The sequence below is a fragment of the Anabrus simplex genome, chromosome 1, assembly GCF_040414725.1.
Source record: "Anabrus simplex isolate iqAnaSimp1 chromosome 1, ASM4041472v1, whole genome shotgun sequence".
NCBI lineage: Eukaryota > Metazoa > Arthropoda > Insecta > Orthoptera > Tettigoniidae > Anabrus > Anabrus simplex.
Window position 1 is genome coordinate 845,521,237 of NC_090265.1, and position 14,843 is coordinate 845,536,079.

Genomic DNA, 14,843 nt, shown 5'->3' on the forward strand with positions numbered 1-14,843 from the left:
TCTGAGCAAGGTACTAGTCCTTCTCCCTGGCTGTATCCCCGACCCAAAGTCTCACGCTCCAGGACACTGCCCTTGACGGTAGAGGTGGGATCCTTCTCTGAGTCTGAGGGGAAAAAACGTACCCTGGAGGGTAAACAGATTAAGAAAGAAAGAAAGAAAATACTTGAGTTGTAAATCTCTATTTTCATGGAAATTGAATCAGAGTTCAAATTACTGATTTTTAATTTTCATCCACTCTGTGACAAGAGACCACCGGCGTTCTAACTTCTCGTTCAGTAATAAAATGATTATTTACATTTTAGCAATATAAATTATTGAAAGTTCACAACTAATACAGCATTGCAACAAAACAACTTTCCACAATACGTAAATTAATAGGCCTATAAATGCTACAATGAAATGCGATCGTAGTTCAGTCACAAAAAGAGATAAAAGGAACAAACGAACTTGCCAAGCTTGGCAGAAGACTACCTATCCATTGAAATTGGGATCCCCTGTGATCCACCGCTTCAGCCAGTAGGACTTCGACGATTTTTCTTTGCAATTACCATTTCTTTTTCCTCACGCCGACACAGATAGGTCTTATGGGGACGATGGGATGGGAAAGGCCTAGGAGTGGGAAGGAAGCGACCGTGGCTTTAATTAAGGTACAGCCCCAGCATTTGCCTGGTGTAAAAATGGGAAACCATGGAAAACCGTCTCCAGAGCTGCCGACAGTGGGGCTCGAACCCACTATCTCCCGGATGCAAGCTCATAGCTGCGCACCCCTAAGCGCACAGCCAACTCGTCCGGTGATTTTTTCTTTGGGCATTGCCACAGATACCCTTCTTCTTCACAATAAATCACAACACGTTCTGAAGATAAAGCGTTTGCGTAAAACATTTCACATCGAGAACGAGGTATAAGGGTTCGACGTTGATTGGTTCTCACATATGTCTTAGAAGGTTGGAGGGGTTGAAGGCTTCGAGGTTAAATTGAACCTTGTTTCTCCTGACGGAAATTTCCCAAGAACTATTTCTGGTGACTTCCAGGAATTCCCATTTTTGTTTGTGGGTTAAACAGATCTTGAGAAATGAGAAGATAGTACTGTCTAGCACATCAGTTACAATATAATGCACTGGAAGAAAATCGACTTCTTTAAAATAGATTCAAAAGGCATCAAATAAGCAATTATACTCTAAATAGGCACAAATCCCTGAAATAGGCATTTATAGGCACAATAAAACCAACTAAATCTAGCTTAGCGGACCCTAAAGTGGATTTATATCTCAAAAGCCTATGTTTCTGAACACAGGAATAAAACAGGCAAATAGGCAAATTCCCGTCTCTACAAATGTCATCATGAGATTCACAAATAGCTGGCCATATATTTTTCATTGTCTTCTTAGTTGTCAGTTCCGCAACATGTTCTCAAGCAGATGCAACCATATAAATAAAATCTTCGGTATTTGATTTCATTAGAACAATTATCTTCCTCTCCTTCAATCAGCTTCATCAGTAGCTTTCACTTATGTAAATGTAAACACTTCACAGTTTTCAAAACTCCATAATATTTTGATTGAAGCAAAACTTTTTCATTAGATGGTAAAAATTTCACTTCAGTATATCCACTGATCAATTGTCTTCTGTTGGGTGTGATGGAGTTTTGTAATTGAACAATATTGCCTTCAATGCTAAGCCTTCTTTCGTTAAACCCTGGCACAAAATCTCCATAGAACCAGTTTTTAAAAATCACTCTGTTCATTCCAGCTATTTATTTATTTATTTATTTATTTATTTATTTATTTATTTATTTATTTATTTATTTATTTATTTATTTATTTGTTGAGTTATTGATTTATTGATTTGTTTGTTTGTTTTGTTTGTTTGTTTGTTTGTTTGTTTGTTTATTTTCCCAACTAGTACCAGACAGTATACAAAGAATGTGGTTCTTCACAGATACCTTGATTTTGGTATTTACACAATCTTTTTTTTGGAATGTGAGAGCACAGTCCAGAGTTATCCATCGATATTTGGGCGTTGGACAGTTGTCTAAAAAGGCGACCTCCCAGGTTACTTGTAATTTTTGTTTTGCCTGCTTGTTCTTAACCTTTAAAATGCCAAATACGATATGATCGTATTTCAGAAAATGGCCAAAATTGCCAGATATGATATAATAGTATCGTCGGATTTCTTAACTTAGTGTTCTACTTAGAAGGACTTTCCCTAAGCAACAACGATACACCGGCTGTTCTTTCCGCTGCAGTCTTACAAGCAGCTGGCAGGTAAAAATGAAATGGCATATGGCTTTTAGTGGCGGGAGTGTCCGAAGACATGTTCGGCTTGCCAGGTGCAGGTCTTTTGATTTTCCCGTAGGCAACCTGCGTGTCGTGTTGAGGATGAAATGCTGATGAAGACGACACAAACACCCAGCACCCGTGCCAGAGAAATTAACCAATGATAGTTAAAATTCCTGACCCTGCTGGGAATCGAACCCGGGACCCCTGTGACTAAAGGCCAGCACGCTAATCATTTAGCCATGGAGCTAGACAGCTGGCAGGTGGGAATAATCCACACTTTTCAAGGTTCATTCCCCCCCCCTTCCCTGGCTTTCTAATCAAGAGAAGGGCAAATTTGTCTCCTGGACACATTACTGCAAGTCATCAGTATAATTTGATCCTTGTTACTTCTACAGCCTTTTGCTGAGTTGTCTGAATTAGAAGCTAACGTGTTGTTAGGTAGCAGCTGATAAAAGAAGTTCTGATTCATTGGCATGGGTAAACTTTATTTGGCTGTAGGTTTGCAGAGGAAATAATTTTTTTAAACTTATTGTTGAAATTTTCACAAGCTACACTGTCCCCTTAAAGGCTTTCACTATGTATTGACAGCTGGCATATACATTTCAGCGTTTCCTTCTTTCTGACCAGTTCTGACTGGCTGTGAAATCAGAATCTTGATTAGGTAGCTTCGTATTTACACTTAGTGCTTTTTCGTTTCTTTTTTCTTAAATTGTGCCAGATATTGGAATGCCATGTTTCCATAGCCCGCCTGGTGGCCATGGTCGTTAAGGCACTGAAGTCTAAACAGTCTGACACAAAGGTTAGCTGGTTTGAGTCACATTGGTCGAAAAAAAATTTATCATCAGAATGTTGGCCAGTAGGGTAGGGGAGGTGGTGGTATACAATTTCTAATCAGTAGATTGCATGCCAAAAGCCTGGATTAAATACCAAATCTCTCTGCAGTGCTCATTTGCAGTGAGGGCATGTGATGCTTAGATAGTGGTTCATCCGTCGGATGGAGACGTTAAGCCTTGAACAGACCCCTTGGTACTATTCGACAGGAGTAGGCTATGTGCCAGCACCGGATTTCACCCTCTCCCTTCCTAGTATCATATATCACGTCATTCATTGCATTCCATTAACTCCTCTGATGAGGTTGACGTCAGAAAGGGCATCCGGTCATAAAAACCTGCCATAACAGATTCATCTCACCTCACCTCATACCCAACCCCGTAGAGAAACGGGACAAGAGTTGGACAAACAAACATTGGAATGCCATGTTTCCTCTCAGCACTACACCATAAGAATAGCGCATGATCTAAGGATTTTTCTTATTTGACTGTACCACAGCCCTGTAAACTGACTTTTGTAATTATTTTGAAACGCTCTGGTTTTTCTCAATTAGATACAGTTGATGTCCTTAATTCTAATTCAGCAGCAATGTTTTTCAACAGTTCTCCTTTAAGTAATCCTATTAAGTACATCCGACTTTTTATCCATAGACACAATCCCTTGCTGCAGTTACATGTGCACAAATCACCGAAAACTCCATAACAGTGAAATATACATTAGTGGGGTCTTAAGTTGTAAGGGATTAACAAAGACTGATTAGCGAGGGGGGGGGGGGGGGGAACCCAGTGCAAGAGGAAGTGTGTCTTGATTTGTAGTGGTGGGTATGTCCTTCACCATCACTTGAAGACAGGGTTGATAGCTGTGTAAAGAGAGTGACTGAGTTACCGGTGCAGCTTCTCTCTGAGGGAGTGGTTAATTGGCTTGGACCAATAATGTGAATTTGTTCATGATACAGGATCTGTCTGAAGTGGTTAATTGGCCAGGACAAATAATGTGAATGAGTTAATGGTGCAGAATCTCTCTGTTAAAAGAGGTTCATTGACCTAGACCAGTAATGTGAATGAATTCTGTCTGTTAGGTCATCAGCCCAGAGGCTGGTTGGATCCTCAAATAGCACCTCCAAAGGCTATGCAGTTGAAGGGAAACTGAAAAAATCAATGGCAAAGCCCAAATGAGGCGTACGAGGCAAGATGAGGAGTGAGGTAGTTTGCCATTGCTTTCCTCACTGGACCAGAAGGTGCAACTGCAGCACGACTGATCCTATGAGCTACACCTTTCATAACACTCAGACACTAGTTGTGCTCCAAATGTGAATGAATGCAGAATATCTCTTGAGTTCCATTGGCCTGCAGCAGTATAATGTAAATGTTCCTGGTGCAGAATATCTCTGTGATTAACTGCCCAGACTTATGATGTAAATGAGTTACAGGCGCCTAATCTATCCTGATGAAGAAATTCATTGGCAAGAACAAATGTTCTTGCAGTTTCACAAATGTTCGTGGGAATGGTTGTTTCTCCACAGAAAATAGTAGCAGCAGTAATATTTCTACCACACTTTACATGCCTGTGTGCTGCTGCTGCTGATAGTACTACTACAGTTTGTTTGTCCAACCCTTGTCCCGTTCCTCCATGGTGTCTAGTATGAGGTGAGGTGAATCTGTCGTGGCAGGTTTTTATGACCGGATGCCCTTTCTGATGTCAACCTCATCAGAGGAGTTAATGAGATGAAATGAATGACATGACATGCGATAGTAGGAAGGGAGAGGGTGAAACTCGGTACCGGCACATAGCCTACGCCTGTCGAAAAGCACCAAGGCTTTAACGCCCCATCCGATGGACGAATCACTATCAGCAGCATCATATGCCCTCACTCCATATGAGCACTGCGGAGAGGCTTGGAATTTAATCCAGGCTTTTGACACACAATCTAATGATTCGAAATTGTATACCACCATCTCCCCTACCCTGCCGGCCAATATTCTGACGGTGAACATTTTTTCAACCAACAGGATTCGAACCGACTAACCTCGGTGTCAGACTATTTAGACTTCAACGCCTTAACGATCATGGCCACCAGGCGGGCTTAATAGTACTACTACAGTGAACTTTCAAATTTAGCTGCATGAAACCTGTGCATTACAGATTCCGTTGTTGCCTTAAAGTATTGTCACTTTCTTTTTTCAATCAGTTGATTTCATTATCTGATAATTGGTGGTGGATCCTAGGGACAGTGTTTTGCTAAGCAATTGTGCTCAGCTAGTTCTTCCATGACTATTGCTGGATGTAATGTGATAGACTGGGTTTTCTAAGATGAACATTTTCTTCTGCTTCTGGGGTCGCTGGAACCACCTGGCTCATTTTGAGTTTTTGGCTATAAGTTTAAGGCTAGATGTTTCCTCCTCACACCATGTGATTTTACAGGTGAAAATTCCAACCCGGGATGAACTGGGAACAGAACCTCATTCTTCCAAGAGAAAAGGTAGCAGTAAAGCAGTTTTTTCTAGGACATACAACTTACATATAAATTCAGTTATGCTGCAAAAAATGACAACTGTGATTTTTACCGAGCTCGATAGCTGCAGTTGCTTGAGTGCATCCAGTATTCAGTATTCGGGAGATAGTAGGTTCAAACCCCACTGTTGCCAGCCCTGAAGATGGTTTTCCGTGGTTTCCCAATTTCACACCAGGCAAATGCTGGGGCTGTACCTTAAATAAGACCACGGCAGCTTCCTTCTCACTTCTAGCCCTTTCCTTTCCCATCGTCGCCATAAGACCTATCTCACTGCGACGTACAGCAACTTATTACAAGTGATGAAATTCATTTTCCTATATACATTTTATGTACAGCAACTTGTAAAAAAAAAAAGAGAGAGAAAATCCTGTGAATATTTTCCTGTAAATCTTAATTATGCTGGCTCAGAGGACTTATACCACTTTAAGTAGTCTGGGCACATAGTGTTAATAATGCAATGTACAGTAGATCCTCTTGAAGAAAATGAAGTGTAAGAAGAAAGGAGATTTTCTCTCTTTAAATCACAACTCGTACAGTCCACTATTGAGCCACTGTGTATGTCAAAGTGTAGAGCAATCGATGTGATGAGAGAGATGTAACTGTGGGAGGTGACCTGAACTGTTGCACAGTTTTAGATCATGTCCAGGGGTCTGGCCACAGATGAAAATATTCATCATGAGTCCTAGATTTTCCACGTGCAACAGTACTTGAAAACTTCTGTTTGTATATTTTGTAACAATTTAGGTGGATAATATTGCCGAACAACAGTCTGAGGTTGAGACTTCAGCCAATAATATCAATTCAAAAGTAAATTTTAATTAAAAAACCAAATAGAATTTTTGTTCATTAAAATCTGACTTGCTTGGAATGGTCTCCAAAATGGGTCAGAATTTTTATTTTCCTCAAGGACTGTGATATTTAATATCCAAATCTTCTCAAAGTTGTGAATACATTTTGTGTTCTCTTGGAACATGAACATGTAGAAAGTCTTCACATTGATGAATTGTTGGAGAACAGAAAGAGGCAGCATGATGATGGAAAATGTGAAGTCCTTCCTAAAAATGTAATTTAAAGGAACAAGAAGAGGCGGCATGATGACAACAAATTTAATTAGATTTTAATGTAGCAACTCTTTATGAACCAATAAAAAAAGGAAGGTTTACAAAAATCTGCAGTTGATTTTGGATACCGAAGAGTTAAGTGTCCCTGTTATCATAATCATAATAACCACTAGCCTACCAACCTGCATGGACATTATTTTTTCATTTCATTTTCACAAACATTGTGACTCGGTAGTGGACTGAACGAGTTGTGATTTAAAGAGAGAGAATCAAAACTCCTTTCTTCTTACACTTCTTTTTCATTTCGTAATTTCAGAAATGTTAAACAATCCTATGAACAAAATGGAACATTACACTGACCATTCCAAAGAGATATATATACAATAGGTATAATAGTTACATCCTGTAAAAGCAAATTCCATTTAGAAGAAATTAGTGTTGAGTTTATGATAGGAACAGTGGGTCAGTAAATAGGTTTTCCATATTTTTATGAAATAGGGGCATTTTGTCAATATCCAAACTTGGTAGTTGTTCTTTTAGGCTGAACTTTTCTGCCTTAAGGTCACATTTATACTAGTAAATTCTTTGAAAATAAATGCAAGTGACTTCATACCTTTTATTCAGATGCTTAGACTGATTCTTTACTTGTTAGATTATATCTCTGTTACTGATTATTTTTAGTGTTGTACAAATTTGATAAAAATAAGATAAATGGTTAGCCTTTTGGGAAATTTTTAAAAATTAATCCTGAATATTTGTTTATTCTGTCTAAACTATGTCTTTATAGCATCACGGGCTATCTGGTAAGTACTGAAACTTTTATATTATTAGTAGTCTGTGTTTCAAGTTACTATGTTCTTATAGGTGATGGAAGTAAAGGCCCTGAGCTGCCTGCAGCTACTCTGATGTTGAAGCAGCTGTTGTTGGTGATGGTAGAATGTATAGTGCAGCCCACAGAAAGTATTGCTCGACTCGGTTGTGCCTGCATCAGGTAGGACATGCAACCATCTGTATCTTTTGTGGATATCTTCTTCTTTAGTTGTGAAAGAATTTCTTTCATTGCCCAGTGAGGTTTTTGTTTTTTTTTGTCAAGACTGATAATGAGGTTTTACATGAACTAGAAGGGTGTATTGTAACTTTCTACAGTCGTTTGCTACATGGAAGAAGCTGTACTTAAACGAAGTTGCTTTAGGCTTCATTGAAGCTGCTACCAGTTTACTTAATTTTTGTGGCTCTTTTGATTGTGAATATCTCTTGATGCAAAAACCGGTGCCTTCTTCCAAAGTAAACCTGGCTTCACTTCACTGGGACAACAATAAAATCTAACATTGTTCTCCAAACAAAGTTATGTACCATCTTCATCGTTCTCTATATCATTTTTGACTACAGTAGTTGCATTGCGTAGTTGGTTGGCGCTTGCCTTTTTTACTCATAGTTCGAGGATCAAATCGTGGCAGAACAAGTAGGATTTGTGATAGAAATATACCTCATCTGTATTGGCCTATTAATCTACACTGAGTAGTCCATTTGAAACCTGGTAAAATTAAAATATTACGACATTACAGCAATATGGTCCGGCTCTATGGCCGAATTAAGGTTGAAAAAGTGCTGACTAACAGGAACAACATTTAGATTAAGTTATGAAGAACGAAAATTAACTTACGTTACGTGGCCCGCTTGTATCACAGGTGATACTATCCGTTTTACAGATTAAAATCAGGCGGTTCAACTTCAATAATGCTTATGTACATCAGCCTATGTCGGAACACAAAAACTAAGCCAATGGTATACAGATACCAGTTGATCCACACCAAAGGACATCAGAAAGCATTGAAACAGAATGACTTCCAGCTCAAGACTGTTTTAACGATCAACATTTCACAGTTTTTTAACTTTCATCATGCTTTTTTTTTTTTAACTTTTCAACTATAATTTCATTTTGTGTGTCTCCTTTGTTTTTTATACATCATGTCTTACTGAGGATGACACAATGCCGGGTGGAAACATGTCTGTTTATGTGTGAACTTTCGTCTTATTTGGATGTAAAAAATATATAGTATTGACTAGCAGGATTAAAATAGTTTTTTTACAATTTTATAAGAAGTTCAACTGTCATTATGGATTCAACAGTGGGATTCATATTCTGTAAAGGAAATGCCATCCAGGCAAGAAAGCGAATTTCTACTTTAATATGAAAGTGAAATTAGTGAAAATAGGTAGACATAACCTTTCTTAAGAGATGCCTTAATAATGTTGTGGCACCTTAGTTTGAGCCTCCGTGGCTCAGACAGCAGCGCGGCGGGCTCTCACTGCTGGATACCGTGATTCAAATCCCGGTCATGCCATGTGAGATTTGTGCTGGACAAAATGGAGGCGGGATAGGTTTTTCTCCGGGTACTCCAGTTTTCCCTGTCATTTTTCATTCCAGCAACACACTCCATCATTTCATAGCATTTATCAGTCATTAATAAATCACTTTGGGTGTGGTGACCCCATTGTAATAATAGCCTATATATGGTTCATTCATTACATCCCTGACTCGGTCAAAGACTGGAAAACAGGTTTTAGGTTTTCATTCATTCATTTCACCTAAGTTCCTAAAGTTTACTAAAAAGATGCACAGGAACACTGCAAGAACTAGGTTCACTCAATTAAAGACAGATAAGGTTTGAATACGGGAGGAGATCAATTTTTTACATAAGAAAAAGTCAATTTTGAACAACAGACTTTGAGGCCCACTTGGAAATTACCACACTTGTAGCCCATTAGAATGCAGTTCACTACAGAAACACATCACAAATAAACTAGTGAACACATGATCCAGTAAATAAAATACACTAGACAAAAAAATGGAACTCGCTCATAACCTCGAAAAAACAGAACACAAAAACTATGTCAATATAACCAATACAACTGAAACCAACATCAAATCCAAAGGTTATGAACTTGAGTAAATTAAGTCTTAGCAAGGACGACCTTGAAATTCTGAGTAGTGGTCCCAAACATAATTGATCCACCACATCCAAACATGATAGTTTAATTACCACTTTAGTAGAAACAGAACTGGCAGTCAACAAATTACCCTTAGATAAACAGGAAGAGATAAAATATTTTATGAAAAACAAACTTTTATCTTATCATAAACAAGTATTTAATCATAACACAAACCGATCCATTAATAAGAAAATTAAAAACCTCAAAGAAAAATTAAAGGTTAATGACCTAATAGCAACTAAATCTGATAAAGGGAATGCAATAGTAATAATGGAGAGGAATGATTATATTAATAAAACACATTCGTTTTTCATGGAAAACAAATTTGACGTAATCGGGAAGAATCACTTAAATAACCTGCAGAAAGAATTAATATCAATAGTCAGTAATAGTACTTTCATTTTCAATGAATTTGAAAAGAAAAAACTCATTGCCATGAACCCTAGGTTACCCGTAGTGAAATTGTTACCAAAACAATCATAAGGTTAACACCCCTATACGACCTATTATCAATTTTAGACGTAGCTCGACTTACAATTATCTCAATTTATTCAAAATTTCCTTATTACACATTATCACTACCAAGTGAACACGACGATAAAGAACTCCATAGAACTTTGCGAAAGAATAAAACATATAAAGGTAACATATAAAGGTACCAGAACACACAAGATCTTTTAATTTGATGTCGTCAATATGTATGCCAATATCCCCCGTTAAAACCATCATAAATTTGATACGGAATAATTTAACCGAATTCAGTAAATTAAGCATGGGTGAAATAGATGAGTTCATAGGCCTACTAAAATTCCCTTTAAGTAATAATTTCATTTTTGAGAATAAAATCTACCAACAGACAGGTTTACCTATGGGAGCACCGTCCTAGACTATTCTGGCGTACATATATATGGACCACTTAGAACACGCTAACATCATAGATAAGATCAAAGTTATAAAATATTGGTCACATTACGTCGACGATGTGCTAGCCATCATAGATAGCAGTGTTAACGAGAAAATGAAATTTTAGAACTACTCAACAGTTTAAATCAGAATACAGTAGAAGTCCATTATAGCGAGAATTCATAACAGCGATAATTTTACTCGCTATATCGGATTGTCGTTATATCCGATTTTTGTATAAACATGTTATAATTCTCATGTTAGGTCCGTATTGAAATGTACGTAAATACAAAGTATGTTACAAGTGTTTATTTATATATCCACCTATTCAATACAAAGAGATCTTTTTAGAAATTAAATATTATTATAAAATGTTAAGGGACATGTTTCGCCCATATTAAGGGCATCATCAGCCTCAAATTCAAACTTGTATGGTGAAAAATCAGGATCCTGATTGCTCTTACAAGCCATAAAAAGAGGATATCATTATAGGTGTCAGTCTAAACATACAAAATATTAGAATGTCCTTGGCTAAAATTGCAGTATCAAGCTGCATGTCATAAGTTCACATGAATATACTTTCCGGAGCGTTGAAAAACTTGTTGGGGTAGGGCAGTAAACAGCTCAGTCTTTATAATGAAACAGAAATGTGCCTCCTTGAAGATGATAAGAAAAAGCAAAGCTGATACACTGTTACAGATGTCAATAACGTATGTTGTGATAAGACAACAGATCTCTTAAATGGCTGTTCAGCTGCCTATAGTCTATTTAACTGGCTGAAGGAGTGAAAGTCGAATGTGTTATGATAAGATAACAGTCTTCCTTACATAATTGTGGGAGTAAGGAAAAAGCATTCGGTTGTCTATCGATGTATTTATCTTATTTGAAGGACGAAAGTCGAAGGTTTATCGACGTTGATAGAGCTCTTTGGTGTGAAGTCTGTAACAAGAGGAGAGTGAATGCTTAGGAAGGTATTTTTGAAGAGAAAGTGGGTTTAAAGAAAGGTAAAACATGGAAAATGTATAAAAACACTTACCCTTTCATCTGTGAAGATGTAAATCAGTTATGGAAAGGTTAGTTGAAGAAAAATAACGTTATGTGTAGGTTCATTTATTTCTTTGACTGTTAATGCAGTTGCTATGGTAGCGTTGAATGACTGACATTTGTACTTCTGGTATTGTATCGATGTGAGATTGGCGGAGGAGGGTGTGGTTGAGGGGAGGGGGTAGGCGGAAAACTCTCCATATACATTAAAATCAGTATGAAACAGCAATCAGTTTCTTCAAAACTTGCATTTCCATGGATGATATCCACACTACAGCTTACTTGTTTGTTAATTTTCAAAATCCGATACTACGTGAAAATGTATGTTTAATTTCATTCTGAAAAATATATAGTACCGTATTTCTCCGAATCCAAGACGATCCCCACTTTTTCCTTCATAAAATTTAATGAAATTCTTAACGTTAAATTTAAATCAGGCTCAAAAAGTGCTTAGTAAAATCATATGAATGCCTTCGTTGTACAGTACGCATTTTTAGACTGTTTTCAGACACCAAACATTGACTTTCGTTATGCCTTTTTTTTTTTGCGGCTGCCCAATTATTCTTCATTTCCACAGGTTTAATGACCATTAACTATAAATCGGCATCATAATACCGAAAAAGTCCTGTTGAAAATTTGCCAGCAGTACATATTCTGTGCGTTTCTACAACATGAAGATTCATCAGGAAAATATTCTTGCTGTTACTTAGCGTCAGATATAACCGGCTACCGCTACACGCACATCTCGCTTGCTGGGTTTGGCCAACTTCAGTGGCTAGCGATGTATAGGCCTAATCACGGATGTTGAAGGTCAATGAACTAGATTATTGCGCCGCGGTGTGGCCATTCCACCCTTGCGTTTTTCGTGCACATTCCTCACAATTTCACTTTTGAGGTATTTCATTGATCAGTACACCAGGCAAGGTGTTCACCAACATGTTGAAAGGGAGGGTGCTATAAGTGGTTGAGGGTAAGTTGGATGAAAATCAGTGTAGTTTCAGACCACAGCAGGGCAGTCAGGATCAGATTTTCAGTATGAGTCAGGCAACTAAACTAAAAAATGCTAGAGAAGGCATATGACAGAGTACAAAAGGAAAAGATGTTCACCATACTGGGGGACTATGGGATTAAGGGTAGATTATTAGACCGGCGGTGGTCGGCGTATAATGGAGTCAAGCTGTTGTTCGAAATGTGAGCGCAACACTCGCCTCTGACTTATTAAGGTTTTCAGTATGATTTTGTTTATAATTTTATTTAGTTTTAGTTTTAGGTTAAACAGTTGGGAATAATGTAGGAATGTACGGCAGGCCTACGAATTTAATTTTAACTTCATATCATAGAATACAATGATTTCTTCTTGCATACAAAGAAATACACCAATTATCCACAAAAAAATACTATATTGGCTTATATGAAGGAATTATCATAACACACATTTGTGACCCCATCTCTGCATGTACAATCGAATTGATAATTCAGTAAATAGAGTACCGTAAAACATGTCATAGTTTTAGTAAAACAGTTATTGTGTATTATGATATACTTTTGAATAGATTGCTAGAGGGAAGGGAAAAAGGTGTGTCATTATTGAGAATGAAGGAGCATGCTTTGGACTTGAAATTTTTCTCGGGGGTGGAGAGCGATTACTGATAATCCACTTCAAAGGTTGGCACCTCTGCACCTAACAGTCTTTATCTCCCCATTCCCAGTACGCTCATGTTGTTTCCACCTGTTGGTATGGGCAATTATTCTCGCTACTTTCATATCTGTTACTTCTAACTTACGAATAAGATATCCCGAGTTCACCCAGCTTTCACTCCTGTAAAGCAAAGTTGGTCTGAAAACAGACCAGTGCAAAGATAGTTTCATCCTGGAGCCTGTCTTCCTTCTTACGAAATACTGTTCATCACAAATGCAAACTCACTGTATTCATTAGCTTTGCTGCATCTTGGTGCAATCTAACTTACTATACTATCATCCTGGATGATTGCACTTCCTAAATACTTGAAATGATTTACCAATTCCAGCTTTGTATTCCCAACCCGACATTCAATTCTCTTAAGTATCTTGCCTACTGACACTTTAGTCTTGGAAAGGCTAATTTTTATATCATACCCATTGCAATTTTTTTCAAGTTTCAAGATATTACACTGCAGGCTTTCAGCATTATCTGCCATTAACACCAACTTGTCAGCTAGGCCAAATTGCTTATTATATTTCCACGTAACTGAATTCCTCCCTGCCACTTTATACCTTTCAGTGTGTGATCCATGAAAGCTATGAAACACAAAGGTGAAAGATTACAGCCTTGTCTAACCCCTGTGAAGGACTTTGAGCCACAGACTCATTCTACCATCAGTTCTCACCGTTGTCTAATTGTCAAAATAAATGCCCGTGATTGCTTTTAATCCGTCGTCAGTGGACATGTGAACACAGCGCTCGCTCAGATTTTATTTCCTCCTCCTTCGTGAACAAATTACGTGTTCACTTTGTGCATCCCTTTAGCGATAAAGTGCAGCATGGCCTTCAGTTGAAGCTGCGATACCATTGTAACTACAGCGGCGTCAGAGTGAGCCCCGAACTCTCATGTCGACTAGCGGCGTGACTGAAGTTTTCGTTCATATTGGTATTTTATTTTGATTTATTTTACATTTTGGTGTGAGAATTAACTTTCAACCCTGGATTGAGACAATGTTATCTGGGAGTTGTTGGAAGAGAGTGACAATGAAGTGAACTTTGTGTTACCTGCAGAATTAGAGGTAGCCCTATATGAATATTCAGATATTGATGAGCCATCAGTACAGTAATAGTGAGACTTTGGGAGATGACCTCCTTCCTGCCAAATCCAATCCTGTTTTCCCTGATGCTTCTATTGTAAATATTCCTAGTCCTCAGTATGTATGGGTAGATAACATTACTGTATGGAATAAGGTGGATGAGATGAAATTGCTATCTACGATTGCCACAGTATACTACAGATAGCTTCTCCATATATTTTTCACTATGCTTGAGATTATTGGCATTAATGCCCAAGTCATTTTAGCTGCAACACCGCAGAACAAAAAATCCGGAGGAAGTTTCTGAAACGTTTGGCAATGGAGCTTATGAAGTTCTATGTGATTGCAAGGGCATCAGTGCATGGCATTCATGCTAATTTATGGAGCAGTGTAACGAAGTGCCTCAGACTTGAACAAGAACGAGCAACTCCACAGCCAGTTC

At 38.0% G+C, this 14,843-nt stretch overlaps 1 protein-coding gene across 1 annotated transcript in view; it reads left to right on the top strand.

The window, feature by feature from the left end:
* LOC136874117 (brefeldin A-inhibited guanine nucleotide-exchange protein 3) overlaps positions 1-14,843 on the top strand; it is a 428,916-nt gene that overhangs the window by 340,713 nt on the left and 73,360 nt on the right. The window contains exon 27 of the mRNA XM_067147676.2: positions 7,548-7,674. Coding sequence (XP_067003777.2) covers positions 7,548-7,674 — 127 coding nt within the window. The remainder of the gene's footprint in view (positions 1-7,547; positions 7,675-14,843) is intronic.